The sequence below is a fragment of the Sporobolomyces salmoneus genome (assembly GCF_050403485.1).
Source record: "Sporobolomyces salmoneus JCM6883 DNA, S_salmoneus_JCM6883_v1_ctg9, whole genome shotgun sequence".
NCBI classification, from domain to species: Eukaryota; Fungi; Basidiomycota; class Microbotryomycetes; order Sporidiobolales; family Sporidiobolaceae; genus Sporobolomyces; species Sporobolomyces salmoneus.
This window is the reverse complement of record NW_027481154.1, coordinates 343,411-371,107: the sequence shown is the minus strand read 5'-3', so window position 1 is coordinate 371,107 and position 27,697 is coordinate 343,411. Positions and strand designations below refer to the sequence as shown.

Below are 27,697 nucleotides of genomic sequence, written 5' to 3'. Positions count from 1 at the left end.
AATCGTCGAGAATAACGTCGCTAACCATCTTTCGTTTTGCGTCGTTGTTTCAGGTCTCTGGTTCACGATCGATTCCCCTCGAGGGCTCACTTCCGACTTCGAGGGCTGTTCGATGTTCCCACTTCGCTCGCTCCTATGTCTAGTGTCCCGTCGTGTAACCTACCTGTGCTGCAATGATATCGAATTTCCTTCTACTCGCTCGCATAGGCAAGTTCACTTGAGAGCCCGTCGCAACTTTTACCCACTCGCTCGCTTTCGTTGCAGTCTTTCGTGAGCTCTCGCTCGCAGTCTCACAATCGATTTGCTGCCGTGCAAGCGACTCGTGAGGGAGATCGCCAAGGCGACGCGAATGCGATGAGCGAATCTTTTGCGGACTTGCTTTCTTTCCCTCGAATTCACCGCATGACTCGCTCTCGCCTCTCACCGCTCTCACGCAACCTCTTGAGCTCAAGTACTACCACTCGCTTACCATGCGCCTGTCTCCGAGCTCCCCTTCCTGCTCTTCCCTTCTCGACCTCATCTTCATCTCTTTCGCACGATAACCCTCTCGTGAGTCGCTCATTGTGTGACAGTGCACCTCTGTCCAGAGATTGACTTCTACATCGAGCTCCTTGTCTAGGGTCTTCCTCGTAACGATGCGCCGCCAACGATGCCTCGAATGCAAAGAGGTTTACCGAAGAAACGCAGACTCGACGGCGTGAAAAAGGTTGTAGTAGTTAGTAGTGGGAAAGGTGGAGTCGGAAAGTCTAGCGTAGCAGGTCAGTCTCTCTCCTCTCGTCGTCTCCCACCTCGAAATCTTTGTGAAATTCACTCAACTTTTCGTTTTATGCTCGTTCTACAGTCAATCTAGCGCTCGCGTTGAGCGCCGTGTCACCGGAGTTGACGGGAACGGGAGGGAAACCGAGAGTTGGGCTACTGGATCTCGATATCTTTGGACCATCGATTCCGAAATTGATGGGACTCGAAGGAGTTGGAGAACCGTATCTCACATCCGGTAAGCTTCTCCCTTCTTGCTCGACGACTTGACTCGAAGGTTGTGCTTTACGCGGCTATCGAGCGCCAGAAAGGGAACACAGACTGATTTGTCTGTTCTTCGCAGATAATCGATTGACTCCCCTAAGAGCTCACGGTCTACCATGCATGTCGATGGGATTCCTTCTCCCGAACGGTCCCACAGAACCCGGCAAGCATAACGCAGATACTCCCGTCGTATGGAGAGGTATGATGGTGATGAAAGCGGTTCAACAACTACTCTTTGACGTCGATTGGAGAGCCGGTTCGGGAGGAAACGAGCTCGACGTACTCGTCATCGATACACCGCCCGGTACTGGAGATGTCACACTCAGTTTGGGTCAGCTTGTAGACGTTGATGGTACGAGCTTTTTCTCTCTTTCGCTGCATCTCGAGTTCATCCTGACTCATCTCTTGAACCTCCGCAGGCTCAGTCATCGTGTCGACACCGCAGAATGTCGCACTTATCGATACACGGAAAGGAGTAGCGATGTTCAAAAAACTAGGCATTCCCGTAAGGATCTTCTCCTGCTTTTCTTCCATCACGATCGAGACTCAACCTTTCACTCTTGACAGCTCACTGGCGCCGTTCTCAACATGTCTCATTTCCTCTGTCCCGGTTCGACAACACCTCATTACATCTTTGGACCTCCTCAACCATTCTTCGACACTTGTTCCGACCTCTCGCTCGACGTTCTCGCTCAAATTCCGATCGAACCGGCCGTCTCTGCTCGAGGGGACGCAGGAGCACCAGTCGTCATGCTAGAACAGGAGAATGCAGTTGGAGAAGCCAGGAAAGCTTTCCTTGGTTTAGGAGAACAAGTCTGGAGGAAATTGCACGTATAAAACTGAATTCGACGGCATTCTCTTTTACGTTTCATCGCCACTCTCGACTCGACGGTGAGTTGAGCACGCTATTGTCTCCATCTGCGTATCACGCGCATCGTAGGTTGCGAACGAGCAGAGTCAGCAGATTGTGGGGACAGACAGAGAACCAACATTCTCTCGATGCGAGCTTCCAAGCTTCGACACTGACGACACTTTCCTTCCTCTCGTAGATCGTCCGAAGATCTCCTGTCGGAGAGAAGCCGCGCCTTTAAGCTTCCTCGACAACTTTCACACACTCACCGGCGACCTTTTTCCATCCTCTCGCTCGCAATCCTTCGGATCTTTTAGCTTCAACTCGCACGCCACGCTATCACGCTCAAGATTTTAATCTTTCTTCCTCTCTCACTTCGACCGAGTCCCGAGCCTCGCTGCCGTCGCATAATGGCCGCGTGCGAATCGAACCCCTTGAAGTTTTCGTTTCGCAATTCCAAAATCGAAGGAGAAAATGCACCGTTCGCCCTTCTTCGTTTAAGCTACAAGCTTCGATACCAATGGCCCTAGAGCCTGATCGGATCAGAGATCAGATCTTCTGCAGTCCCGAGGGATCCGGGAGTTTTCCTCAAATTTCATTCGACTCGTTTTTTGTCGACAAGAAGGGTCATTCTATCGTGCATTCTCGTTCTCCTGAATGAAGATGCAACCGTCGAGCTGTACCGTAGTGCTGTAGCCTGTAGCGGCGCAGGATCCTCGAGTTCAGCAGCTTGAATCGCAAGTTCTCCCTACGATTCTTGCGTTGGCTTCAAAGGGGATTGACTAACGAAGGAATCGTTGAATTCAGTAGAGAACAAAGAAACAGAGGTAACTTTGAGCCGCAAAGTGCTACGATAGCGCGAGCGAATAGGGCGAACGAAAGATCGAAAGAAGCACGGATCGATTCTCGATGCGTACGTCCGCGAGCGATTCTTTCCTTTCCCCTCAAGTCTTCTATCTTTATCGACCGATACTCAAGTGACTCGTTCTCCTCTCCATCTCCGTGTTCAACCTCGCCGATATTGAAACGGGAACGAAAATGAAAATCGAGTGACGCTTCTCTCGCGAATTATCGACGAGAACGAAAGCGAGAAAGGCTGACGACACTTTGGGTTTCTCGAGAGAACGCTTTGGCCACTAGCCTGTACTGTAGATGTCGTGGGAAAAGCGACTCGGGGAGGAGGGCAGAACTCCGTGCATCGAATGGAGAACTAACCGAGCTGAGAAGTGACTTCATCTCACTCAGACGCAAATCTTCTCGGGATCTCGCAAGATCTTCGCTCAAACGACGTGAAGTCTCTCGAGAATCGAGTCACAGGAACACAAGGCGAAGGAGTTGCGGAGACGAGAGGTGTAAATTGCGGGTTGAAGAACGATTCCGACTTTCGAAACGAATCCGAGCTCGATGAAATAGAGAGCAGAATGTAAATGAAGGGCATACGAGGAGGGGGGCACAAATTGGGGTATAAGAGTAAGGGCAATGCGAGAAGAACGAGAGCAGGGAGAGGAGAGGGAGGAAGAAGAAACAACAGACAAAGATAGATAAAGAGAGCGAGAAAATGTGCGAGGAATGCGAAGCGAATGAATAAATCTAGGAGATGAGTTGAAGCGTCTACCAGACAACGACGCTATCTGGTTCGACGACATGAGGATGGGATTGACTCGGCTGAGGGAAGACATAGGTCGAATGGTCGTCGATTGATGCTGATGAGGGCGCGACTTTTGATGCGAGAGGGTTTGTCGGCCAAACTGATTTCGTCGGTGCAGACTCGGGAGTTAGAGGTCCAGCGGGTGTACAGGGAGATACAGGAGTATGAAGGCCGGCGTTGCCGAATGCAGGAGAGGAGGAGCAAGAGGAGGCGACAGTCGAAGGTGCTCTTGACGAAGACCTAGACGAATCTCGACCAGAGTAAGGCGAGCATCGAGAATCTGGCCGTCTTAGGCGCCTCGAGGAGCGGGAAGGGGAAGAAGAGGCGGAGGTGGAAGGAGTCGAATCGAAGGCTGAGGTGCTCGGGTGAAATCTTGGTTTCGGTGCGCCAGTCGGCATGTTGCCACCGTGGAGGAGGGCGACAGCTGCGTCGGAAGCTCTTCGGTGACGAGCGATCGAGTCGGGAGAAGGGGAACGAGAGGGAGAAGGAGAGGCGGCAGGAGTAGGAAGTCGAGGACTCGAGTTTTCGCGACTTCGTTTTCGCTCCGAAACGACGACCTTGTCGGATTGTTGAGCCGCTGCTAGGGAGGCGAGCGATGCGGCGAGACTGCGTTCAGTTTCGTAAGGCGTGACAACATCTTCGACCCAGGCTGCGAGTTCTTCATCTCGAACTACAACGTTCCATCTTTGGGCGAGAGAAACGAGGTTAGTACAGATCGAATAGAGCAGCGGACAGGAGATTCTGACTAACCCAAGGAAGGCGAAGAGCTCTCGTTCCATCTGGTTGACCTCTTTCAATTCGAAAAGACCTTGTCCGACAATTTGCCAACTCTTGTTCGAATAAGTGTCGTCCATCGAGATCTTTGAGCTGAGCATGAGGGAAGAGAGGAAGAGTCGGTGGGGGGAAGTCGAAGTTCCGCGTGCTGACGGGTATCGGGTCTTCAATCGAGTGAGGAGAAGGAGAGCTTGGTGCGTGATCGAGACGGGAAGACGAGTACGGTAGAGTGCATACGCCTGTGTATCGGAGAGGATGTTAGGCTCCGGTAGGGCTATTCGAAAGCGTGGGAAAGAAGCGAGGTACTCACGATGAATTCACCGAGTTGGGGAACTTGGGGTCCGGCAGATTTGGGTGATAGAGGAGGAGTATCGATGCCAACTCTTGTTGGAGGTTGAGGTCCAACGGAGAAGAGCGAGGTAATGACATGCTCGCAGAGGAGTGCTTGATCTGAGAAGGACGATCTTCGGCAATCAGCTTCCATCCACTTACTCAATGAGATCTCGAGGGATAGTTACTCACCTTCGAAACCGTAATACTTGTCGGCAGGCATGGTGTTTCTATCTGTAGATCGGGGAGTGGTTGGGGGTGAGGCGAAGGGTGTTTGCAGGAAAAGAAGATTCGAAGAGTTGAGGCCGGTCTTTTCCGAGGTAGACTAGACTGTGCTACTGTTGATTGTGTGAGGTGTACACTGGTGGCTGATCACTCTGAGTGCGGGTGTGAGGTATGTATTCGGGTAGAAGAGTCGAGACGTAAGCGAAAGATGCCGGTGATCGTGTGAAGAAAGTCGAGGTGTTCTATTGGAAGTGATCGACTCGAGGTGGTAGTATCTCCTTGATGTCTAGTCGAGTCAAGTCGAACTGGGAATGAAAGTGAGAGGAAGAAGAGCGAGAGAGGAGATGAAGGATCAAGCGATGGGGTTTGAGCAGAAGCGAGGAACGAGTTCTCTCCAAGGCACCCCTTCGAGGTATTTCCTGAGTCCTCTCCGAATTTTGCCTCGGAGTTCGTTTTACCCCTCTTCTGTCTGCCGCGCAGTCGCATCTTCCTTTCCTTCCGCTTTCCGTGCGAGAAAATCCAGACGGCGACTTCTCTCGACGACTTTCGACCCATTCGCGGCAGCTCTCAAGCGAGCGAAGCTTAGGCAGCGCCATCAGAGTGTGTGACTCTCTCCGCGGCAGAGCAACCTACCTCGAGCTCGGCCAGTGATCGTAAAGGAAAAAAGCGGATCCCCTCGCAAGCTCTCGCGAGGTTGTAAGCTTCGAAGTGAGACGACTCCTTTTCTCCAGTGCCCCAACTTGTCGACCGTCAGAGCTGAGCCTTTTCCCCCCAAACCTCCTCGCTGCAACTCGAGTTGCTCGGTGACTCGTAAGACTCCCTCCGTGTGATCCTAGCTCGAAGAAAGGCTTTCCGGTCGTTGAGCTACTGTACGGGAATTCGACGCTCTTTGCGACGTCCGATGGCCATTCGACGTTCGACGTTTCGGCAGCTTGCTCAGTACTCACTAACGACGACGGAAGGAGTCGCTTCAACGTTCTCCCGCGCTGTCGAACGGTTTCGTCTCCGTTTGACTCTCTGTGTACATAAGGAGTCCTTTACCCGAGGTCTTGAGAAAGCGAATTATCGCACTTATAGTACAGTAACGAAGGAATTCTCTACTTGCGAAACTTTCTTCTTTCGTGTTTGTGGGCGCGTGGCGCAAAGAGAAAACGGCTTACAAACTCCTTGCTCCGCAAATCTTCTTCTCTTGCTGCCTTGTGTTTTTCCTTTCCGCAATTAATAATTGATCCTCGAGACCTTTTCCCGAGGTTTTTCCATCTCGGCGAAAGAGAGACACGTCGAGCTCGATCCCAATTTTGAACTTCGAAAGAGTCGAGAATCTCGCAAAGCTTCGGTGTACTGCTGTATTGCAGCTATTCGTCCACAATCAGTCCCCGCTACTGTCGAACCCCCATTAGCCTGACACATACTGTACACCCCACGGATCACGGTGTTTCGTCCTAAGCTTGAACAGCTGTTCAACTCCGAGAAAACGGTGTTCGAGACTCCTTTTGGTGAACTTGGCGTCCTCGCCTCGCAGTCGCGTGCTGTGTAGTCTGCAAGCTAAGGGAGATTACAAACTGTCGAATCGATAAAGAAAAGAAACGAACTTGAACAAACCCGCGCGAGAGATCTTGCATTCCTGCTTGAGCCACGTGAGCTCGTGTCCTCTCCCCAAGCGTGGCTCGCACCTGAGCGTTGATCTCTTGAATACGCCGAGGCAAACAGTACGAGAGGGCGATGTTGGCAAGCTTCGCAGCGAGCGACTTCTTTTCCGTCTCGTTTGAACAATTCGAGCCAAACTGATTCGACAAATCCTGGTTCGACTCAAAGCGTTAAGGAAGCTTAAAAATTCGAATTTTCACGCTTGCGGAATCAGAAAGAGAAAAAAAATACAGTACAGTAAAGCTTCTTCCTTGACTAGGTCGGGACTCCGCGCACAACGGACTTGTCCGCTTGACGGGGTTTGGCGAGTCGAGCTAGGCTACGTGTAACGTGGCTCTCCAATTCTCAGCCGTATTCACCCGACTTTGAGTCGTTGCGAAAGTCGAAAGATGCTTCCCAATCTTCCTGTCTCCCAACGAATCTGGTTTGCCCTGCCAAGTTGGGTGGGGACGGGATCAGCGACTGTTCGCGTGAAAGTTTTCTCGGCTCAACCGTCGCTTCTAGCCAGCTGCAACAAAGGAGAAACGAGAGTGGACGCAAAGCGAAAGAAAACTGTTCGAGAAGAACCGCTCTCGTTTGCCCGTGCTCGACGAAGAAGTCCCGTAACGGACGACACGCGTGATAGGGACAGAGATAGCGCAGACGTCTAGTCGAGTCCCGGCAGTAGTGTTTTGTTGCGAGTAGAGGCTCGATGGGTGGAGTCCCTGACCCATGCTCGAGTCATCTCTTCGCAAAGTGTCTCTCCCTCAGGCTCGAAATGATCGCTCTGCCTTCCTAGACGCGTCTCTCCGATTCAGCTCGTGCTCGGCGAAAAGTCGTCGTGAGCAGTCTCGCTTTCGACAATCCACGCGTTGCGCGAAATCGTTTCTCTCGAACGCAAATTCGAATCAGCGCAAGACCACGAGTCGGCTCGCTGCCGGAGCTCGAACGAACGCAAAGTGGTCAATCGAGTGAGAACCAAAATGTCTACTCGAATCTGCTAGAGTCAGCGAAAGAATGAAGTGCGAAGGCAGAAGAAACGGGCTGAGCGAGCCTGCTTCCTTTCGGACGCACGTCAAAGCTTGTGTATCATGCTCTCGTCCTCAAAATTACCTCCCTTCGGAAGTATTCTCGCAGTTGAAGCGTGCGATCATCAGCAGGCGCAGAAATAGGTGGGAATAAAGTTGCAAGCGAAGCAAACGAGTTTGCAAGTAAAAATGTTGTGCGATACGGAAGGCGAACGATACAGATAGAGTAGAGACGAGGATCCAAGATAGAGTGCTACCTCAAGATGCGAATTTGGAGACATCCAGACCTGATGCGAAATCCATCAACAGAATCCTTCGATCATGCGACGAGCTACAACTCGCAAAGAAGCGTGAGCAAGACATATGGATTCCAGACGAGAAGATGTGTAGACTCACCTGACGATCCTCGAAACGTCGAAAGCGACGTCGAATACCAAACTCGCATGACTTCTGAACCGATGTTTCGCCGTCACGACCTTCGTCGAACTTCCCTCGATAGCCTCTCCTTCATCATCTACGGCCCACACTCTAGTTGTCTTGTCGTACCCGACACTAACGATCTTCCTCGACGTCGGATCGAAACTCAAACCCCTCACGAGATCCGTATGACCTTTGAACTCTTTCAAACATTCTCCCGTCTCGGCGTTCCACAACTTGATGATTTGATCGTTTCCAGCCGAGACGATCTCCTTTCCGTCGTGAGACCATTCGACACAGGCCAAACCTCGAGTATGTCCCGAAAACGTTCGGAGGGCTCGACCAGTCGAGATATCCCACATCTTCATGAACGCGTCTCCGGAAGCCGTGAGAACTCGATCTTGATTGAGTGCGACGGCGTTGACGGGACCTCGATGACCCGAGAACGAGCGGAAAAAGTCTCCTGTTTTGCGATGCCAGACTCGAGTTGTCGTATCCTGTGAGTGCCGTGAATGAGCTCAATCACCTGCGAAGCACTAGATTGAAGACAGTCGGACTCACCTTCGAGCTACTGACGATCCACTTGTCGTCGAAACAGAGATCGAGAACCGCCATCGCATGCCCGATCAAAGTCTTCTTGATCTCGTACTTTCCTTTCCCAGTCCCTTCTTCTCCTACAAGATCCCACATGAGGATCCTCGAGTCGGATGATCCGGAGAGTAAGATCTCGTTGTCGTATTGTAGGCAAAGAATGGACCCTTCGTGACCTTTGAGGATTCGAGTCGCCGTTCCGGAAGCGGTATCCCATACTCTGATCGTTTTGTCGCGCTAGTTAGCGAGTTCCAAAAAGATTACAGTCAGCGGGGAGCGATGGCTGACTCAACCTCGAACTCACAGATCCCGAAATGACTTTCTTTTCGTCGAACTGGACGCAGTAGACACTATCCTCGTGGCCCTCTAACCAGTTCCAGCTAGGGTTCCCATCGTTCCACCTCTTCTCGAGCAACCATCTATCTCTGAAGAGAGTCGGCCAATCGAGATAAGTCGGAGTTTCAAGGTTGAGCGAAAGTGAGATCGTCGGAGATGGAGGCGGAACAAGCGCGGAAGAGGCTGCGCGTCGGAGAGAAGGATTGCGACTCGGAGGGAGAGACGAGATCGAAGAAGCGAGGGAAGAGAGTGCCGTTGCAGAATTCGTTCGAGAGAGTGAAGTCGATGGAGGTGAAGCGAAAGCGTGGGTAGATAAGGTCGTAGTCGAAGGAGCCGCGGGAGTGCTCATCGTCATCAGAGCGGTCGCAGTTGATCTACGAGACGCGAGCGTGCGAGGTCGAGAAGGAGTTTCAGGAGGAGTGTCCAACGTTCCAGCTTCGTTCGAGGCTTTCGTTCCTCCGTTGTTCGATCCATTCGGACTCGAGAGTGAGATGTTACCGATGTCGGTGACGAGTCCACTGAGCTTTTTGCCAAAGTTCGCTCCGCCTTGACTGACTCGGTCCGCGCCGTTCACGACCCTTTTAACTCCTGCTTTACTGAAACTACTCGCAGCCCTTCGAAGATTCGGGATAGGGGAGCGTCCGTCAAAGTATCCTCCTCCTCCTGAAGTTGGGGATTGATGATTCGCGGTCGTCGGAGTTTGTAGAGCGGATCGTTGAGCGGCGAGCGCAGCGGCTTGATAGACTTCGGGTTTGATCGTCCATTTCGGATTTTGTTGGAACAGATCGCGCCAGAGAAGAGGATCTAGTGCGAATACTCGCCATTGTCGAGAAACGAGGCCGCAAGAGAGGAGAGTTTTGAAATCGAGGTGAAGGAGGATGAATAATGCGATCTCTGACGGTAGAGAGACGATGTAGTCTATTGCGAATGTATACGGAGTCAGTAATCGGCTGTCTCGCAAATCAGCCCGAGAGGATAAAGACGCTGCTGACCAACTTTTCCCGTATCTTCGTCGACGAAACAAGCCTCATCATCATCTCCATCTCCATAGCTCACTTCGTCCTCTTCCTCCTCCTCACTATCTTCGTTCGCTACACCCTTTCCCTTGTTACGCAGAGATCTCCATTTCGCGACTCCCGGCAACCGAAACGACTCCCAACTTTCCGCTAAACTGACTCCGCTCGCTGCTCTCGACCTGAACAGATTCCGATCCTCCGCTTGCGTAACACCGGACGATGGTCTACGGAGAGAGAATGAGAGCTGAGATGCCGAATCGTGCTGTTCGAGTCGAGGAGGAGGTCGAGCACGAATGAAATCGTCGGAACGAGCGGGACTTGCATTTGACACCGAGGGAGATCCGGTCGAGTCGGCGTAGTGAAGATGACGTGAAGCTGGTGATTGCTGAGCTTGGGAGAAGGGAGAGGGGAGAGAAGGAGGAGAAAACTGATTCCAGATGCGGGAGAGAGCTTGGGAGGGAGACGAAGCCGAAAATGACGAGTTGGTTGTCGTGTCGCCTCTACTGGATGAATTAGCGGTCGGCAGTGCTCTCGGAGAGGAGACAGGAGGTGAAGAACCGAGGCCGTCATTCGATAAATCGGGAAGACCGGGAGGAGACGGAGGGCGACGCGACACGACTGGTTCCTCCATTGGGTGCTAAGACTAGCGTATCGGCTACTCGCGAGCTCGAATACGATTGCGAGGTGAGAGGGAGAGAGGAAAAGAGATCGAACCGATCGCTTCGCTCAACCATCCCTCTTCCTCTTCTCCCAATGACACGCTACGAGCTGTACTCGACCGGATCAAACTCACATGGTCAACTAGGTCTCGGCACCGACGAAGACGCCTCTGAGTATACTCAGATCCCTCTCCCTTCTTCCTGTCGACCTCTCGAACTCGCTTTCGGCGCGAATCATACTCTCCTACTCGCGGATCAAGACGGACGAAGGACACTGTATGGAGCGGGGAACAACGCGGCAGGGCAGCTCGGTCTAGGCAACCAGGAATCTCGATTGAAGTTCGAAGACATTCTCTGGGAGAACTTCGTGCCGCGGACAGCTGGAGTGAATGAGGACACCTACAAGGTGGTGGGGGTAGCGTCGACTTGGGAAACCTCTCTGGTACACTTGAGGTCGAGGCGTGAGGAAGGATCGCCGGAGAAACATGCAAAATCCGACATTCTCGTTTCTTTCGGTTCGAACGATTGGGGAGAACGCGGGAATGGCGACGGGAAGGGAGGAGGAGGAAGTAGCGTCGTATCGTTCGAGCACGTCATGGAAGGCCCAATCCGGATCAGTCGACTCGTCGCAGGACCTCGACATGTTCTCGCTCTCATCGAATCCCTCGATCCTTCGTCTTCGCCCTCTCGGACACTCGTTGGCTGGGGAGCCTCTCGACACGGTCAACTAGGATCTCGCAACTCGGATCTCAAGCTACCGAAACTTGTCGCTCAGCCTGAGGTGGTCTCCCTTCCTTCTCCTTTCTCCTCTCACGATATTGTCGATTTCTCGTGCGGAAGGGATCATTCAGCGATACTGCTACACCCTCGAGCCTCGACCTCAGTCTCTGATCCAGTCATAGTGACGCTCGGTTCGAACAAGCACGGTCAACTCGGCCCGAATCTCCAGAACGACGATTCATCGAAACTTTCCAACTCACAAAAGTACAACGTGTTACCATTCACCTCCGCCATTCCGAGTCATCCTGCATCATTCGCCTCCACCTCCAATCCTCCGCAAACTATTCATTCAACCTGGAACTCGACATTTATCCCCCTACCCTTCGCGAGCGATTCAACGCCTTTCTTCCTCTCCTTCGGATCAAACTCTCACGGACAACTAGGCAATCCGACCGCGGGAGTCTCAAGCATGACATTGCAATCGACAGCCAACTCGACTCCTGCCTCGTCAACCGACATTCGGATCGTTAGCCTCTCAGTTCAAACTTCATCGTCCTCTCTTTCCTCTCCTTCATCTCCTTCCTCTCCATCCCGGTCTTCGATCCCATCAAACTCATCTACTTCTCAACTACAGCTATCTACCGGCTCCGAGCACGTCCTCGCCCTTGTCGAACACCCTCTTTCCAACTCTCAAACTCAATCTCGAGCTCATCAGCAGCAGCTCTTCACCTGGGGTTGGAACGAACACGGGAACCTCGGGTTGGGATCCGGCGATCTCGCAGATCGGAAGGAACCGACAAGGGTCGGCGGAGTCATCGGAGAGAGGTTGAAGGAGGGGGGGAGGATCGAAAAAGTTTGGGGTGGGATGGCGACGAGTTGGACATTGATGAGCTTCGAGAGGGATTGAAGGAATCTGAGCTCGGAGGGTCGAGATTGAGTAAGCGAGTGATAATCCGGTCGCTGGAGAGCTGCTCGTCGGTCGGTTGGATCACGTAAGTTTTCCGCTCTTCTCAAAGAATAGCGGTTCGAGACTGAACGATAGAATGATAGACAGCCTTGCCAATGGAGAAGGATTTTAGTAAAATGATGGAACGACAACAGGGTAAAGTACAAATGGAGGAACAGAAACTCGAATCCGATCCACCAATCCAACCTCGTTCGTCCAAATCTCGCATAGTGGACATCTATCTGCCTACTAGACTATCCCGACTCGTGGACATTCATCTCCCTCCTAGACTATCTCTCGACTTCCTAGCCTTTTGTAACACTTTCTCGAACTCATCGACGACTTCTTCTCCACCTTCGTTCAGCGATGGCAATGATTGACTCGCGCTAATCCCGGTGAACGACTGCGTGTGACGATGTCCTCGACTCATGCCCGAGGAGGCGGAATGACAAGCTGGTTTTGACGAGGACGGGGAGTGGAGCGAGGAATCCGAGGTAGGAATTCGAGAGAACGTGTCGAGGGACTTTCTACGGGAATGACCCAACGAAGTCGAACGCGGACCTCCTCCGATTGACGTGGGATTTGGTAGAGAATTACGAGGAGAAGAAGGGAGAGAATGACTCTGAGGCGAATCGAACCGCGAAGTGAACTGAGAAAGAGGAGAAGGAATCTTTGGTGAAGCTCCGACGGTCGTCGCCGAGGTCAGACTGCTCGTGGTCGATAAACGTGATCTGGAAGACTCGTCCGTCAAGGAGGTCGTGCTCGTCTCATGAGACCATTCTCGAGGTCGACTCGCGAGTGCTTCTCGACCCGTTTCGATGAGGCTTTTGAGTCGATCCGAAACAGCTTTCATTTCCTCGTCATCCTCAAGGTCGTCCTCGTCGTCGGACTGTGTAGTCGGGACGGGGTTGCCGGTAAAGCTGCCGAATTTGGGGGATGAAAACGGTTGAAATTCTGGGAGAGGCCCGGAGGAAAGATTCGCTAGTGGATCGCGAGAGGGAATAGTGAAGGGTCGAACGAATGGATCAGAGTCGAAGTTGAGGTTTGGTGCTGAGACAGAGGGACCCGAAGGCCCAGGGGAGCGAGAAAGGCGATCGGAGGAATTGCGATTGGTCGTGCGCGGGCGAGGTTCGTGGGCGCGTCGGATTCGACGAGGTATCTGAGAGGGAGACGGTTGATGAGAAGACGAAGCATCGAAACGAGTGCTCGATGCAGACTGGGACGAAACCTGCTCAGGGAAAGAAAACTTTAGCGACTCAGCGGGGGATAGGCTTTCGAGAGGACTTACGAGTTCAGAGTATGGAGGAGGCGCTTCGGGTACAGCTGCAGAATCCGAATGTGGTCTGTCGGCCAACATCAACTGCTTGCGTTGAGCGAGAGCGTCGACATCGTCTTTCGAACTGTGGATCTCCGCCAAAGTTCAGAGCCGCCGCCGTGAAAAGGTCTGAATCGTGACGGGACTCACGGTGGATGTTTCCAAAGTTGATACGCCGAGTATCCCATAGCAGTCGAGATGACTGCTGCGTCCAACACAGTTCCAAGCACGGTTCCAACAATTCCTCGTTTTCTGCGTTTCCTGTCTGGTTCCTCCTCTTCTCCTTCCTCGCTCGATCCAGCCGCGGTCCTCCCTCGCTTACTTGCATTCCCTAGCTCTGTTCCTCGAGGTGGTGGACTCGGGAAGCGATGTCGTGTTGAGGGAGCTGGGTTGAAAGGTGGAGTCGACTCGGCTGCATGGTCGCCCATCGGAGTCTGATCCGCTGCTTCAGGTGTGCTTGGCCACGGTACCGAGAACGTGAACGGGAGAGACGGGAGCCAAGACGACATCCTTCCGAGAAGATGATCGCGAACTTGTGTCTTGCTCGTGTCTTTGACTTGTTCTGCTTGAGTCCGTTGAGTACAGTAATTGCTTGATGCTGCGAGTGGTCGTGGTTGTGGTTGAGCTGCGAGGTGAAGTTGCTCAAACGTTTCCTCCCGCGGATTCGCGCTCCGAATTTACGATCGAGAATCGGTAACAGTAATGCACTGCCTTACGGTACGATCCTCGAATACAGCAGTATTACGAATTTGGAATGTGAAGCCGAAACTGCGTCACCGAGTTCAAATCTCTGCTGCGAATCCTGGATTCGGCTTCGTCTCTCTCTCCTTCCTCCCATTCTCTTTCTCCTGTTCAATCTCAGACGATATACACACTTCAGCAAAGATGCACGCCTCTCCTATATCGTCCCTGTCACTCGCATCGACTCTCGCATTTTTGACCGTCTCTCAACTTCTCCCTTGTTCGACTGCGTCTCCGACTCCTCGATCGACCGAATCTTCTTCCTCGAAACCCCTCGAACCTCTCAGAGTACCGATCAAGCGTCGTAATGGAGGCAAGTACAAGAGGGACGTAGAATCGTTCAAGAAGCAAGCGGCGAACATGAGGGCAAAGTATGGAGCAAAGGTCGAAACAAGCGCCACTTCTTCGCAGAATGAGAAGCGAGCAGGAACAGTAGAGATGACCTCGTACCAGGATTCGTGAGTCTCTGTGCTCTCGTCTCAGAACGAGGTTCAATTCGACTGCGAGGTGCTTTCGCAAACTTTCTTGGCAAGGCGCTAACGTCTTTCACGACTTTGAACAGTGAATGGTACGGAGAGATCGATATCGGAACACCAGCAGCTGGTTTCTCCGTCGTACTCGATACTGGTTCAGCCGATTTGATCGTCGCTGAACCAAACTGCGAAGGATGTAAATCCGACACCCCCGGTTACCAACCTTCGAGCTCTTCGACTGCATCTACGACATCTCAGAACTTTCAGATTACGTACGGTTCCGGATCCGCCGAAGGTAAGTTTCATCTCTTCTCCTCCAGTCGATTTTCGAATCTTTCCATGATTTCGCAGGATTGTCAAGCCGACTTTTCGAGCTTTCGTTCCACTAGGTACTCTCGTTTCCGACATCGTCAGCATCGCAAATTACACTGTGCAATCTCAAACCTTCGCTGCTTGTTCAACTTTGAACAATATCGTCGATGGTGAACTTTCCGGTATCCTCGGACTCGGGTTCCAAACGATCGCAAGTTCGGGCGCGACACCTCTCGTTCAAGCCCTCGCACAAGAGGGAAAGCTTCCCGAGGAAGTCTTTGGTTTCGCTTTCGAGTGAGTTCGTTCTCGGATCTCTCTGCGAAGAAACCGAATTCTGACAAATTAACTTTACTTCTCTTGTAGGACTCATGTTTTCACTACCGCGTCGTCTCCTACTGCTCCTGGAGGAACCCTTACGATCGGAGGTGTCGATACTTCGGCTTACAGCGGAAGCATCAACTGGATTGAGATCGTTCAACCTGCCGGATACTGGTCGATCCCTCTCGTGAGTCGGAATCTCACCTATCCATCAAATGGATGGACCTCGAGACTCACGTTTGTCTTACGGTTATAGCAAGATATCTCGGTCGGAGGTCAAAGTCTCGGAATTTCTGTCGACCAAGTTGTCATCGATACCGGTGAGTTACGGCAGCGGCAGTTCTTTCTTACTGTACTGAACTGACTGTCCTTCTCGTATTCTCCCAGGAACGACTCTTATTGGAGTTCCCACTTCGATTGCCGAAAACATCTACTCTCAAATCCCCAACTCTCAATCGATCACTCTCGACGGCGCTTCCGGCTACTACTCTTTCCCCTGTAGTCAAACCGTTCAAGTCTCGCTCAAGTTCGGCGGACAGACCTATTCGATCGATCCTACTCAATTCAATGGAGGAGCTGTCGACAATTTCGGTCGTCAATGCTTGGGAGCGATCTTCTCCCTCACGACTGGGTCGAATTCACCTTCGATCATCGTAGGAGACGCTTTCCTCACTGGAGTTTACTCCGCTTACCGATTCTCGAGCCCCGAAGCTGTCGGATTCGCGACTCTCGGTTCTGGTGGATCCGCAAACACTGGTTCTTCCGCGACTTCTTCGTCCGGAACGAACGCTGGTTCGACCGTCTTCAACAAGTTCACCGCTTCAATCGCTACTGTCGTCGCTGGAATCATCGGTTTCACTCTCGCCTAAAAAGGAACCTTGAAAACACTCATTTCATCCGGAAAAGCATCGTTGGAAAGTTATCATTAATCTCTCTCGCCCCTACTCCACTCTATTCTATTCTATCTGTCTATAGTCTCGTTCGCATCACATCATATCGCAAAGCTTTTCATGATCTCACTCTATCCTCGCTTGACCCTGTATGTTTCGCAAGACCTCTTCCTCGCTCTCTCTCTCGCTCTCCTTCGTTGTTATCTTTCTCCTCTATCGACACCAATGTAAACCTAGCCGTAAGGACACTCTTCTCTTGCTAGAGGCAGCGTTATGAGAGGTTTGCAAGGAGTCGCGAGTTTTGCGAAACAATTTATCGACTATTTTCTCGGATTTCGCTATCCGCTTCGGATGTCGGGCTGTAAGTTGGACTGCTACAATGCTGTCGACGAGAGGCATGTGAGATTCTAAGCGGTCTCGGTGCGAAAGGAATCTATTCGGGCGCCCCTCTTTCTCTCTTCTTCTCTCACTTCCATCTCGCCTCCTCAATCATGGGCTTGTTCGACAAGAAGAAGAAAGAAAAGATCCCCGATATAGGTGGCTACGATCAAGGACCCCCTCCTCCTCAATCATCGGGAGGTCGACCCGGATACGCAGCCTCGACCAACTCATACGCTTCATCGCAATACGGAGGAGGAGGAGGACCCCCTTCGTACCGTAGCACAGGACCAGGCTACGTACCTCCCTCTCAAGGCGGGAATGGGTACGGTCAGACTAGTCAATACGCGAGGAATCAGATTCCACCTCAACAACAAGGTCCCCCTTACGGCAACGGTTACCCTCAGCAACAACAACAGCAGTTTGAGCAACCTCCCCCAGTGAAGGAGAAATCTGGTAAATGGGGATTCGGAGGGAAGAACAAAGCGGCGGAACAAGAAGCGAGGAACGAGTTGTTCCAGGGAGCACCGCCTCCAGGTCAATACAGTTTCACTCAAGGTAGAGGCGACCCTTACGCCCAACAAGGACCGTCGTCGGGAGGAGGAGCGTATGGAGGAGGGCAACAAGAACAACAGGAGCAAAAGTTTGAAACGGAAGAGGATGAGGAAGTCGAAGGGATCAAACAACAGATGAGGTTCACGAAACAGGAATCGTTGGCGTCGACGAGGAACGCGGTCAGGATCGCGAGAGAGGCGGAGGAAACTGCGAGGGCTACTCTCGATAAATTGGGAGATCAATCCGGTGAGTCGTTTTCTCTCTTTCCGTCCATCGTCGACTTGATGCTGATCCAGCGCTTTGACAGATCGTATTGCGAATACGGAACGTCATCTCGATCTTGCCAAGGCTCACAATGATCGAGCTGTTGACGAAACGAAGGAACTCGAAGCTTTGAACCGTTCCATCTTCCGTCCCAACAGTGAGTTCCAGTCTGACTGGATCGTGATCTCGCTCAACTGTTACTGACTATACCTCTCTCGATAGTCTCTTGGAACAAAGCCGCGAAACGAGATCGTGAAGAACGACGACTTCTCGACCGACACAACGCCGAAAAGGCCGAACGCGAACAAGTCCGTCGTGAACAATTCGAATCTCGTCAACGTATCGATCAAACTTACCACAAGATGGATCGCGAGGCCGAGAACGCTGCGGGAGCTCGTAGTCGTGCGAAAGCGAGAGGAGCCGAACGAGGGAGGTATCAATTCGAAGCGACCGCGAGTGACGACGAGGTTGAAGACGAGATCGATACGAACCTCGAGGAATTGGGAGGACTTGCGGGAAGATTGAAGATGCTCGCGATGACGGCGGGTCAAGAAGTCGATTCGCAAAACGCGAAATTGGGCAAGATTACCGGCAAGGTCGATGTCCTCGACAACAACGTCGTCAAGTCTACTCAACGACTCGCGAGGGTCAAATAATCGTGTCCTCTTTCCGCCTATGTATGATTCGCTCCCTCGTTTGTTCTCGTTCTCACTCCCAGTTTGCGCTTGTTTCGTTCTTATGTTGCCCTCGTTCCTTCCCGTAGACCCTACAACACTGTCCAGCTCTCTACTCTCTCACTACACACTTTCGACTGTACATTCGTTTGTTGACTCTTTGACATTGGCACTCCAGTATTTACAGATTCCAGTCCCTCGTCCAGCTCGCATCTCGCTTAAAGCTTTATTTCGCCAGCAACTACCATTGTCAGCTCACTGTGAGTCAACCCCAGAGCGGAAGGGAGCTTACAGTGGGCCAGGACATGTCAATCTCCGGCAATTCGTTGCGCCCTGTATAGATCTGCTCAACAGCCTGTCGTTCAGCTCTTCCATCTCACAAGGAAGACACCCTGACAGACTCACCTTGTCAATCGTAGCAGACTCGGGCAAAATGTGTCGATCCGTCGTCTGGTTCCCAATCTTGCTCAATTCCCTCCAAGCGTCGAGCTTGTCGTTCTTCCATCCATGTGCCTTCTCAGGTTCAGTCCAGTGTCCTTTACTGGAAGCCATGAAGGTGTTCTATCGTTGGCCTCGGAGTAAGCTAAGATGTTCGAATGCTTGCGGAAGAGAGCAGACCGACGATTTTCTTTTCGACTTGATCTAGACAGATCGTGACAGTGGTTCCAGTCTCTTCGACCCACGAGACGAGCCAAAGCTTCTCCCTGACACGTTGATAGTAGCTATCCCGAAGCAAGGACGATAGTCAGGTGACGAGTGCTCCGTGCGAATGTCCTCAGAATCGAGAACTCACGCAGTTTGGTAGTTGTTCCTTCCGTTCATGGGGCCGCCGTGGATCGCGTAGACGATTCGTTCGTGATTGGGAACCCAGAACTCGTACTTCCATCCGTTATCGTAGGTGTCTGTCTCCAAAGAGCAAAACTTGTCAGTTCTCGTTTTCTTCCTTTGAATCGTGGCCTCTGATCCTCGTTCGCAGGGGACCCCTAGCTGGAAGTCTACCCTCTTTAAATCATTCCTCTGCTGTCCCAACATCCATTGTTTTCTGATTCTGACGAGGAGACTGCTCGAAAAAGTTGAACGACTCACATTCGAAGTGCTTGTCGAGCATCTCATCGAAGTGCTCAGGAGTTTCTCGGGATCCAGATTCGTTCGACATTCTGCCTGTGTCTCGTCTGGGTGTAGAATAGAAGAAAGAGAGACTCCTCGTTGCGTGGCCAGCTCCAGATTTTCGAGACCGAGTTTGGGAAAATTTCGACGACGTCGTTACTTTGCGTTTTCGACCGGTAGATCATTCAAGCGGCCGACCGCTTATCACGGACTTTCAACTGAACACTGTAACGTCTCAATCACTCAGAGTTTCGTGCACGTGCCGTACAACTCACATTTCCAACTTTTCACGATTACGCTGATGTCTTCGATGCTTCCCATAGACTGGCTACATAGCAAGGACGACCTTACTTCAACATACGAAAGTTGATGTTGTCGGCGACCTTGGGAGCTCCAATTGTTGAACGAAATCTGACCTGTTCCCACCCTCTCATCACCCCCGCCTTACTCACATTCCTGAATCGAGATGACTTTCAGTTTCGGAGAAGAACCCAAACCGTTCAAGGTCGACATCCCCAAGGAGGAAGTTGACGAGTTGCATCAACGGCTAGAGAACGCTCGATGGCCTTCAACCGACACTGTTGTCGATGACATGACGCCTGAGGAACAAAATGAAGTGTTTGGAATGGGTAAAGGTAAGCCAGGCTTCGCGTGCAAGCCGGGAATAACCATATCATCGAGCTGAATTCGCCGGACGACTCGTGCAACAGGTCCAACGCTTCCGTTGATGAAGGAGCTCGCAGCTGAGTGGAAGAACCATGATTGGGAAAAGGCGCAAGCGCTCATCAACAAGTGAGCGGTCGGACCTTTTCTGCTTGCGAGAACTTTGAGAGCTCACTTCCTTTCGCAGGTTCAACCACTTCAAGGTCGGTATCGAAGACATTGATCTGCACTTCTTGCATCACCGTTCGACTCGAGAAGACGCGGTCCCGATCATTCTTTGTCATGGCTGGCCCGTCAGTCACTAAGCTGCATTCTCATCGAGCTCGAGCTGAAAACCCGTTCTCCGCAGGGCTCTTTCCTCGAATTCCTTCACACGATTCCCTTGCTCACTGAACCGAAAGAAGCTGGAGCTCAAGCTTTCCATGTCGTCGTTCCGAGCATGCCTGGATACGCATTCTCTTCTCCTCCGAAAACCTCGAAATGGGTCATGAACGACACGGCAAGGATCTTTGACAAACTCATGGTTGGATTGGGCTACACTTCGTACGTCGCTCAAGGTGGTGACTGGGGATCTGTCACTGCTCGACTTCTCGGATCGCTTCACAAAGATCACTGCAAAGGTGAAAATGTCTCTTTTTCTTCTTCGTCGCTAGTTCTGACATTCTTCTGGCTTGAACAGGTGTTCACCTCAACTTCTGTCCTGTTCCTACTCCTTCCCTCCTGAGCTGGATCAACCCTCACACTCTCCTCGCTTGGGCTCCTGAATTCCTCGTTTCGAAAAAGGAGTACCAGAACAAGAAGAGGACGCTTTCATACCTCGAGAAAGGTTCAGCTTACTACGTCATGCAACATTTGACGCCTCGTACCCCTGCCTACGCTCTGAATGATTCGCCTATCGGTTTGCTTGCCTGGATCGGAGAAAAGGTAAATTCGAAGCTCTACTTCCCTGTCTGTCAGTCTCTGACATTCTCGCTCGAACCCCCTCCAGATGATTCCTTACATCAACCACGCCACGACTCGACCGAATCCAACGTGAGTCGGGGAAAACTCAAACGAAGCTCGTTTGCTGAAGTTTCCCTTTTTTCCCTTCTACATTCAGGCTCACTCGAGACGCACTCTTCGAAACGCTTTCCCTTTACTGGTTCACTCACTCGATCGGTACTTCGTTCCTACCCTACGCTCTCAACCCTCATTTCGGCACTTTCATCGTCGATCCGAAATATTACATTCCGAATCTCGCTCTTTCCAACTTCCCAGGCGAGATCGTCGTTCCTACTGAGAAGGAGGTCAAGAGGACGGCGAATCTTAGGTGGTTCAAGGAGGCTGATGATGGTGGACATTTCGCGGCTCTCGAGAAGCCCGGGGTCTTTGTTGATCATCTGCGAGAAGCTGTCAGTGTTTTGTTGAAGTAAGGAGGGAAAGGAAGTGTGAATATGAAGTGTCTGTTTCTCTGCCATATCGTTTACGCTTCGCGGGAGGTCAGCGAGGAGAGCTTCTGCGAGAACTTGGTTTCTCGAGAAACTGAGGCGCAATACTGTTGTCTCTCGAAGGGCCATCGTCGCTGGGAGGGAGGGTATGCGACAAGAATGAGAATGCAATAACGACAAAGAGAAAATGAGGTCTACCACTCGAACTAGGCTCAATCGACTCCGACCTGTAACCGAAGCATTTATCAGCGAAAGAAATAGACTCGCTGAGAACGATTGCAAGCTCACCGAGATTTGGATACCCATACTTGCAAGTTCGGCGACGAGTAGTCGGAAGACGAAAGGTACCGCGACGACTTCGAGTTCTCCTCCCTTCGGTCCACCAACGTTCTTCTCGAAGACGAGACCGGTTCCGTGTACCTTCTTCTGCTTCTTCAACGACGACTCGCCTTGTTCCGCTTCGTACTCCTCAACCGCCTTCGCACGACACGAGCGACAGTATTCTCCTCCAGGTCCGCTCGAGAGATCGGGTCCATCCGTAGCGGCCGAATGCAGTTTGTTCGATAGAGTGATTTGATCGTAACCGAGCGAGACCATCGAACCACACGAACGACACACCCATGCTGTCGAGTAATCGGAACAGTTCATGAGCCGATCTTGAAGGAGGAAAGAAGTTCCGTGTGCGAGTAAAGCGTCTCGTTCCATCTCTCCGAATCGAATTCCTCCTCCTCGTTTTCGTCCCTACGAGAGAGAAAAGAGTCAGTCAGCGAAATAATTGAGACGAAGTTTTCAAAACGAAAAGACTGACCTTGACGGGTTGACGGGTGAGCTGATCGAGAGGACCAGTCGTTCGTACTTGCCATTTATCACCAACCATGTGACGAAGACGTTGATAGTAGACGACTCCGAGGTAGATATCGGCGTGGAACTCTTCTCCCGTGATTCCAGAGTACATCGGTTCGTTTCCGTAGTAGTTGTACCCGGCCGCCTTCAATTGTTCTCCAAAGTATTCGAGCGGTGTGTCGTCCTCCGAGAAGTTGAAAGGAGTTCCATCTTGAGCGAGACCGTGCATCGCTCCTGCCTTTGCCGCGATCGATTCGACGAACATACCGATCGTCATTCGAGAAGGGAAAGCGTGAGGGTTAATGATAACGTCGGGTTGCATCCCCGATTCACTGAACGGCATGTCGATCGCAGGGTATTTCTGAGAGCAAACACCTTTTTGTCCGTGACGAGATGAGAACTTGTCTCCGATGACGGGAGAACGAGGGATTCGAAGTTTGATGTGAAGCTTGTCGGGAGTCGCATCGGCCGTGTCGTTACCTGATAGAGTGGAAGCGAATTAGTAACTGACGGATTTAACGTCGAACAGACGAGAAAAACTCACCTATCAGTCGAACCTCGTCGATGTAAGCGATTTCGTCTCCCTTGTACTTCTCTCCCTTGGTCTTTCCAGCTGTTCGATCGTAGTAAGCGGCGAGAAGATCTCCAGTCTTGATACGAGTTCCGACGAGAGGGAGTCCATCCGAATCGAGGGTCGACCACTTGTCGTCGTCCGGTCTCACATCAGGTCCGAGTCCGAAATGAACGGCAGGGTGTCCTCCACTTCCTTTGTCACCTCGAACCGTCTTGAGATCGACGATTTGAGATTTGTAGATCGAACCGTGACCGAAACCTCGTTCGTGAGCCGATTTGTTGAGAATCATCGCGTCTTCCATGTCGTAACCGGTGTAAGAGATAACGGCGACGACGGCATTCGTTCCATTCGGGTAACCGTCCATTCCGTAAGTGTTGTGGAGGTCGGGTCGAACGATCGGAGTTTGACCACTTTGAAGTCGGTACAGTTTGTTGTCGGTTCGGTGTTGGAGAGCGGTCGAAGGAGTACCCATCGTTTGTTTCGACATTTGACATTGGTACATGTTACGAGGAGATTGATTATAGTCGGAGAAGGGAGTCAAGTTCGCGAGGAGGGAGAGAACGTTCGTAGGGGAGAATTCGATGTGAGTCGTCAATCCTTTTTCGATTTCGTCGGGCATACACGCGATGTCGAGGTAGACTTGTTCGAAAGGTCCGACCGAATCCGTCTTTCCGTTCGCGATGTATTTGACGTCTCGCATCATTCGAGCTCGGGAAGCGAAAAGATAAAGTCCAGGATATTGACCACCTTTCGAAAGAGGAACGAAACCGATTTCGAGGTCGAGGGGAATCTTGTGTTGTCCTTCCGTCTTCCAAAGTCGGAGGGTATCGGCGAGCTGTTTCGCAAGAGTGATCGTCGCCCAACCGATAATTCGTCCGTCGAGTTGAACGCAAACGTGCTTGCGACCGTCGAGGGAAGGATCGAGAGGCTGGAGCATGCCTAGGGAAGAGAGGAGGGCGGGAACATGGGAGACGTCGAGGTGAGCGTTGACGAGTCGACATTTGTGGGCGAAGTGATTGAGGAGACCGCAAGGCGATCCATCGGGAGTGTGAACAGGACAGAGGAATCCCCAGGCTTCGGGGAGAAGTTTTCGAACGGTTGTCGTCTTGAGTTCGGCGAAGAAAGCTCCTCGATGAACGGATCGGAAATGAGAGATGTAACGGGTAAAGTTGAGTTTTTCTCCGACAATCGTGTATCCTGAAGCTTGTTGAAGATCGAGTCCGGAAGGAGAGACGAGGTTACCGGTAGCGAGGAAGTAGGCGAGTTTCGCTCCGATGTCGGCGTTCGCTCGTTGAATCGTTTTCTGAATATACTTCGGATCTTTGATATCGGTTCCGGGGATCTGTCTTCGAATGTCCTGAACCATTTGCATACGAATACCGTTCAGGAGTTCGTCGAGTTTCTCCTTGATGATGATACCGTAGAGGAAACCGGGCATGAGGATCTCTTGATGCTGAGGCGAATCAGGGTTGTCGGCGCAGCATTCTCCTCCGACGAGAGCGTACAATTTCCGGATCATGAAGCTGTGAGGAAAACTCCGGTGTAAGTGACATCTGATCACTTATCAAAGAGAGATCTCACTCACAAGAGGAGGTTGAGTTTTTCACGAGGATCGGTAAGGTGAGGAAGAACGATCGTGTCGAGAAGGTGTTGTCCGACTTCCTCGTGAGTCCAATCTTCAGGGCATCCGAGAACGACGCGGAACTTGTCTCCGAGGAATTCGAGGCATTGTTGTCGAGTGAAGAGTCCGTAACTCTTGAAACCTCGGAGGAGGAGTTCGATACGATCCGTCATGAACGTGTTTCCAAAGTCCTTCTGCGCGATTCCGAGGAAGATTTCCTTGTCGGTAGCACCCGTCAAGGCTTTGAGGATCATGACGACAGGGACCATGTATTCGGATTTTCTCCAACTGAATCGAAGAGTCGATCCTCCGTTTGAAAGGTAGTGAAGGGTGTTCGTTTGCGAAGTTTGATCGACTCGGACTGATCGGATCGATACACCGTATTGAGTGTAGGCGGCTCCTCGGTTTCCGAACGAAGGTCGAATGATCGAAGTGACATGATTTCGTCGAGGAACGATTAGGAATCGGATGAGACGTTCGTTTCCGTTGATGATGAAATATCCACCCATCTCTTCGGCTTCTTCGTGGTGAGCGACGAGTTCGGAAGGAGGGAGGTCGCGTAGGTGACAACGAGCGGACTGAAAATCGATTGTCGTCAGCTCTTTGTCTAAGGTTTCAGATGGTAAGACATTCACGACTCACCTTGACCATGATGGGTAAGTGACCACATTCTCGTGTCTCAATCGTCGATTGTCCACCATTAACTGACCATCTGATTTTCGCAGTCATTCGACCGGCATAAGTTGCTAAACGCTCTCGAGCCTGCACGTCTCCAAGGTCAAGACACGAACACAGCTGAGTATTGACTATTTTGACGTACCTCTGCAGGATAGATCCTTCGTTCCCTCGAATGAGCTCCCTTTTCTGGTCCCATCGGTCTTCCAACCGTGACTTCAACCACTTGCACTGTCGGAAGCGAGCGGGTTCAGCCCTCGCGTCCATCAAACAAGATAGCAGTAACGTGTACGTACTCTCTAGTCGGTTCCCTAATGTTCCATCCTCTCCCTTTCCATCGAAAACGACCTTTGGCAGTAAATCTTTAATCCCTAAATCCAACAATCCATGACTTTGCGACACCTCTCCGTTCTTTCCTATCGGTGCACCTTCGAACAAGGCATCGAACGACTGGTAATGCGGTGCGACGAGCTCTTGAGGAGCCGAGTATTTCGTCTCTTTCGAAGAAGGGTTGATGAACGCTCGTTCTCGGTCGAGCGTCCTGAACGAATTCGGACTGAACTTGGACTTTGATGGACCGGCTACTGGAGCAGCGTTCGTGATCCCTGGCATGGTTGTAGGAACTTCTTCTCCGAGGTTGATAAAAGTCGCGGGAGTCGGTTTCTCGAGGTCGTTTGGGCTCGTCGGTAGCGTAGAGTAGCTACAGTGAGCTCTCGAGTATCGACTGGTGGCCTGCTGAGAGCTCTCGCTCGAGTCGACTTGGTGAAGAAGACCAACCTTTTCAGTCTTTTCTCTGGATTACGAATTGCCCTATATTCTCAACCATCACCCACGCAACGTCGGTCGACACGCTGACACTATCAGCATACACAGGAGAATTACAACTTATTCTCAAGCCAATCTTCGACCCGCAAAACGCTGTTGACGCCAAGTCCTGTTTATCATCTAAACCCTCGTTTTACTCCTCAACGACCCCTCTAGAAGACCGAGGCGACTCCTTGATACTCTCAAGAACCGTCTATTGTCATGGCAGAAGACGCGGCAGTCCTCCTAGCCGACTTTGTCAGCTCTCTCGACAACTTACCTTCCGAAGTCTGTCACATCCTCGAGGAGATCAGTCACAAGGAAGGGAGGGTGTCGGATCTCAAGTCGAGAGCGACGCAACGAGATCAGGCGATTCAAAAACATGCGAGACCAACGTCTCAGGGAGGTCAGGGTTTACTCGTTCCGAATCCGAAAGAAGAATCGAGCATCAAGAAGATCAAGTGCGTCTCCATTGCTCTGTGTACCTGTGGAAGAGATATCTGACGAGATACTCGTCGTCGCGCAGGCTCGATTACGACAATGCTGAACTAGCGACGAGGGAAAAAGTGGCGCTGAGTGAACGAGGTGTCAACCTTGTGAGTTCTCACGGGTTACACGGACTCTTCCCAGTGTAGCTGACCATGTAAGCGGGACGGACCTTCAGCTATCGAGACATCTGAATCGACTACAAACCCAACTCGACCTCCTCACTTCGACTGCTCCTCCTCTTCCAACTCTCCCTTCTTTCGCTCCGATCGCCCCGGCCGCCGCTCCTGCTGCAGCAATGTATGCTTCTCAGCCAGCTTACGGCGCAGCGCCCCTCGGAACTCCGGCCTACAATGCTTATGGCGTCGGAGGTTTTGCCGGTGGACAAGGTACTCCTGGATCTCTACGTGAGTTCGTTCTTGTGGTAGTGCTGTCAGAATCTCCTGATTGACTCCCTCTATCTTCGAACGGATCGCACAGAACGCAAGACCTCTTCGACTCCCGCTCAATTACAACCTCTTCCCGGCCAAATGGCTCAAATGGCTCAATATGGCGGAACTCCCTACGGAATGGGTTCCCCGGGACCCGGTACACCTCTCGGAGCTTCAGCAACTCGTCGTGGTGCTCCTTCTCGTCTCCAAAACGTCGCTTACGGTACTCCAGGAGCTCCTCCTCCTCAACTCGGTCAGAACGGACAACAAGCCGCGAACCTAGCTCTCTACGCTCAGCAACAACAACAGCAACAGCAACAGCAGCAACATCAGTTACAACAACATCAAATGAGATTGGCGCTTCAGGCTCAAGCACTTTCGGCTCAACAAGCCGCGAATCAAAATCAGCAATTTCAGCAGTTACAGCAACAACAACTTCAGCAACAACAACAACAACAGCAACAACAACATCATGGGAACAAGAGGAAGAGACAGGAGGAACAAAGTCCGGCACCGACAATCGAGGAGGAGAATGGAGAAGCGGAGGATTTGACGCCTTATTGTTTCTGTCATCGTCCTTCGTTCGGAGAGGTAAGTCTCGCTGATTGGCATCTTCTCGTCTGATTGATGCTGAATAATTCCTTGAACTTGCAGATGATCGGTTGCGACGCACCCGATTGCAAAATCGAATGGTTCCATTTGAACTGTGTCGGACTCAAGACTACTCCCGAAGGATCATGGTTCTGTAGTCAATGCGAACCGAAGATCAAGGCTCAACAACAATCGAGGTCGAGGAGGAAGTAGAGGGAAAGGGAAGGGAGAGAGGAAAAACAGGTTCAAATTCACCTTCGCCAAGAGTCTCTCCCTCGGTTTCAGGATATGTCAGATCGCAGTATAGCCCAGTAGTACTCTAGTGTTGTTCATCGATGTCCCAAAGCCTAATTCATTATGTTGTTAGAC

At 51.6% G+C, this 27,697-nt stretch overlaps 11 protein-coding genes across 11 annotated transcripts; 6 read left to right on the top strand and 5 right to left on the bottom strand.

The window, feature by feature from the left end:
* Window positions 1-402: 402 nt before the first annotated feature.
* Window positions 403-1,857, top strand: JCM6883_005239 (uncharacterized protein; the record flags this gene model as incomplete). Its single annotated transcript, XM_076630361.1, has 6 exons — window positions 403-549; window positions 620-758; window positions 842-994; window positions 1,100-1,372; window positions 1,440-1,525; window positions 1,588-1,857. The coding sequence occupies 6 exons, from the start codon at window positions 403-405 to the stop codon at window positions 1,855-1,857; spliced, it is 1,068 nt and encodes a 355-aa protein (XP_076489753.1).
* Window positions 1,858-3,481: 1,624 nt separating this feature from the next.
* JCM6883_005238 (uncharacterized protein) lies at window positions 3,482-4,845 on the bottom strand (the record flags this gene model as incomplete). The annotated part of the gene is made up of 4 exons (XM_076630360.1): window positions 3,482-4,202; window positions 4,269-4,531; window positions 4,603-4,742; window positions 4,815-4,845. The coding sequence occupies 4 exons, from the start codon at window positions 4,843-4,845 to the stop codon at window positions 3,482-3,484; spliced, it is 1,155 nt and encodes a 384-aa protein (XP_076489752.1).
* A 2,914-nt stretch (window positions 4,846-7,759) lies between these two features.
* On the bottom strand, window positions 7,760-10,492 carry JCM6883_005237 (uncharacterized protein; the record flags this gene model as incomplete). The annotated part of the gene is made up of 5 exons (XM_076630359.1): window positions 7,760-7,832; window positions 7,898-8,415; window positions 8,480-8,746; window positions 8,814-9,763; window positions 9,838-10,492. 5 exons carry the CDS (start codon window positions 10,490-10,492, stop codon window positions 7,760-7,762), a joined length of 2,463 nt encoding a protein of 820 aa, XP_076489751.1.
* Window positions 10,493-10,614: 122 nt separating this feature from the next.
* Window positions 10,615-12,147, top strand: JCM6883_005236 (uncharacterized protein; the record flags this gene model as incomplete). The annotated part of the gene is made up of 1 exon (XM_076630358.1): window positions 10,615-12,147. One exon carries the CDS (start codon window positions 10,615-10,617, stop codon window positions 12,145-12,147), a length of 1,533 nt encoding a protein of 510 aa, XP_076489750.1.
* Window positions 12,148-12,460: 313 nt separating this feature from the next.
* Window positions 12,461-14,010, bottom strand: JCM6883_005235 (uncharacterized protein; the record flags this gene model as incomplete). Its single annotated transcript, XM_076630357.1, has 3 exons — window positions 12,461-13,414; window positions 13,475-13,586; window positions 13,652-14,010. The coding sequence occupies 3 exons, from the start codon at window positions 14,008-14,010 to the stop codon at window positions 12,461-12,463; spliced, it is 1,425 nt and encodes a 474-aa protein (XP_076489749.1).
* A 376-nt stretch (window positions 14,011-14,386) lies between these two features.
* JCM6883_005234 (pepsin-like aspartic protease) lies at window positions 14,387-16,214 on the top strand (the record flags this gene model as incomplete). The annotated part of the gene is made up of 6 exons (XM_076630356.1): window positions 14,387-14,700; window positions 14,805-15,010; window positions 15,105-15,321; window positions 15,391-15,532; window positions 15,602-15,665; window positions 15,733-16,214. 6 exons carry the CDS (start codon window positions 14,387-14,389, stop codon window positions 16,212-16,214), a joined length of 1,425 nt encoding a protein of 474 aa, XP_076489748.1.
* Window positions 16,215-16,726: 512 nt separating this feature from the next.
* Window positions 16,727-18,088, top strand: JCM6883_005233 (uncharacterized protein; the record flags this gene model as incomplete). The annotated part of the gene is made up of 3 exons (XM_076630355.1): window positions 16,727-17,414; window positions 17,476-17,589; window positions 17,655-18,088. 3 exons carry the CDS (start codon window positions 16,727-16,729, stop codon window positions 18,086-18,088), a joined length of 1,236 nt encoding a protein of 411 aa, XP_076489747.1.
* A 236-nt stretch (window positions 18,089-18,324) lies between these two features.
* On the bottom strand, window positions 18,325-19,262 carry JCM6883_005232 (uncharacterized protein; the record flags this gene model as incomplete). Its single annotated transcript, XM_076630354.1, has 6 exons — window positions 18,325-18,330; window positions 18,399-18,449; window positions 18,512-18,667; window positions 18,729-18,828; window positions 18,900-19,008; window positions 19,193-19,262. The coding sequence occupies 6 exons, from the start codon at window positions 19,260-19,262 to the stop codon at window positions 18,325-18,327; spliced, it is 492 nt and encodes a 163-aa protein (XP_076489746.1).
* A 417-nt stretch (window positions 19,263-19,679) lies between these two features.
* Window positions 19,680-21,288, top strand: JCM6883_005231 (epoxide hydrolase family protein; the record flags this gene model as incomplete). The annotated part of the gene is made up of 7 exons (XM_076630353.1): window positions 19,680-19,848; window positions 19,924-20,005; window positions 20,064-20,169; window positions 20,226-20,496; window positions 20,556-20,800; window positions 20,865-20,908; window positions 20,976-21,288. 7 exons carry the CDS (start codon window positions 19,680-19,682, stop codon window positions 21,286-21,288), a joined length of 1,230 nt encoding a protein of 409 aa, XP_076489745.1.
* A 227-nt stretch (window positions 21,289-21,515) lies between these two features.
* RPA135 (DNA-directed RNA polymerase I core subunit RPA135) lies at window positions 21,516-25,628 on the bottom strand (the record flags this gene model as incomplete). The annotated part of the gene is made up of 8 exons (XM_076630352.1): window positions 21,516-21,530; window positions 21,592-22,044; window positions 22,112-22,626; window positions 22,691-24,243; window positions 24,306-24,919; window positions 24,984-25,103; window positions 25,162-25,247; window positions 25,313-25,628. 8 exons carry the CDS (start codon window positions 25,626-25,628, stop codon window positions 21,516-21,518), a joined length of 3,672 nt encoding a protein of 1,223 aa, XP_076489744.1.
* Window positions 25,629-26,042: 414 nt separating this feature from the next.
* Window positions 26,043-27,541, top strand: JCM6883_005229 (uncharacterized protein; the record flags this gene model as incomplete). The annotated part of the gene is made up of 5 exons (XM_076630351.1): window positions 26,043-26,281; window positions 26,347-26,416; window positions 26,485-26,713; window positions 26,787-27,328; window positions 27,392-27,541. The coding sequence occupies 5 exons, from the start codon at window positions 26,043-26,045 to the stop codon at window positions 27,539-27,541; spliced, it is 1,230 nt and encodes a 409-aa protein (XP_076489743.1).
* Window positions 27,542-27,697: the final 156 nt, after the last annotated feature.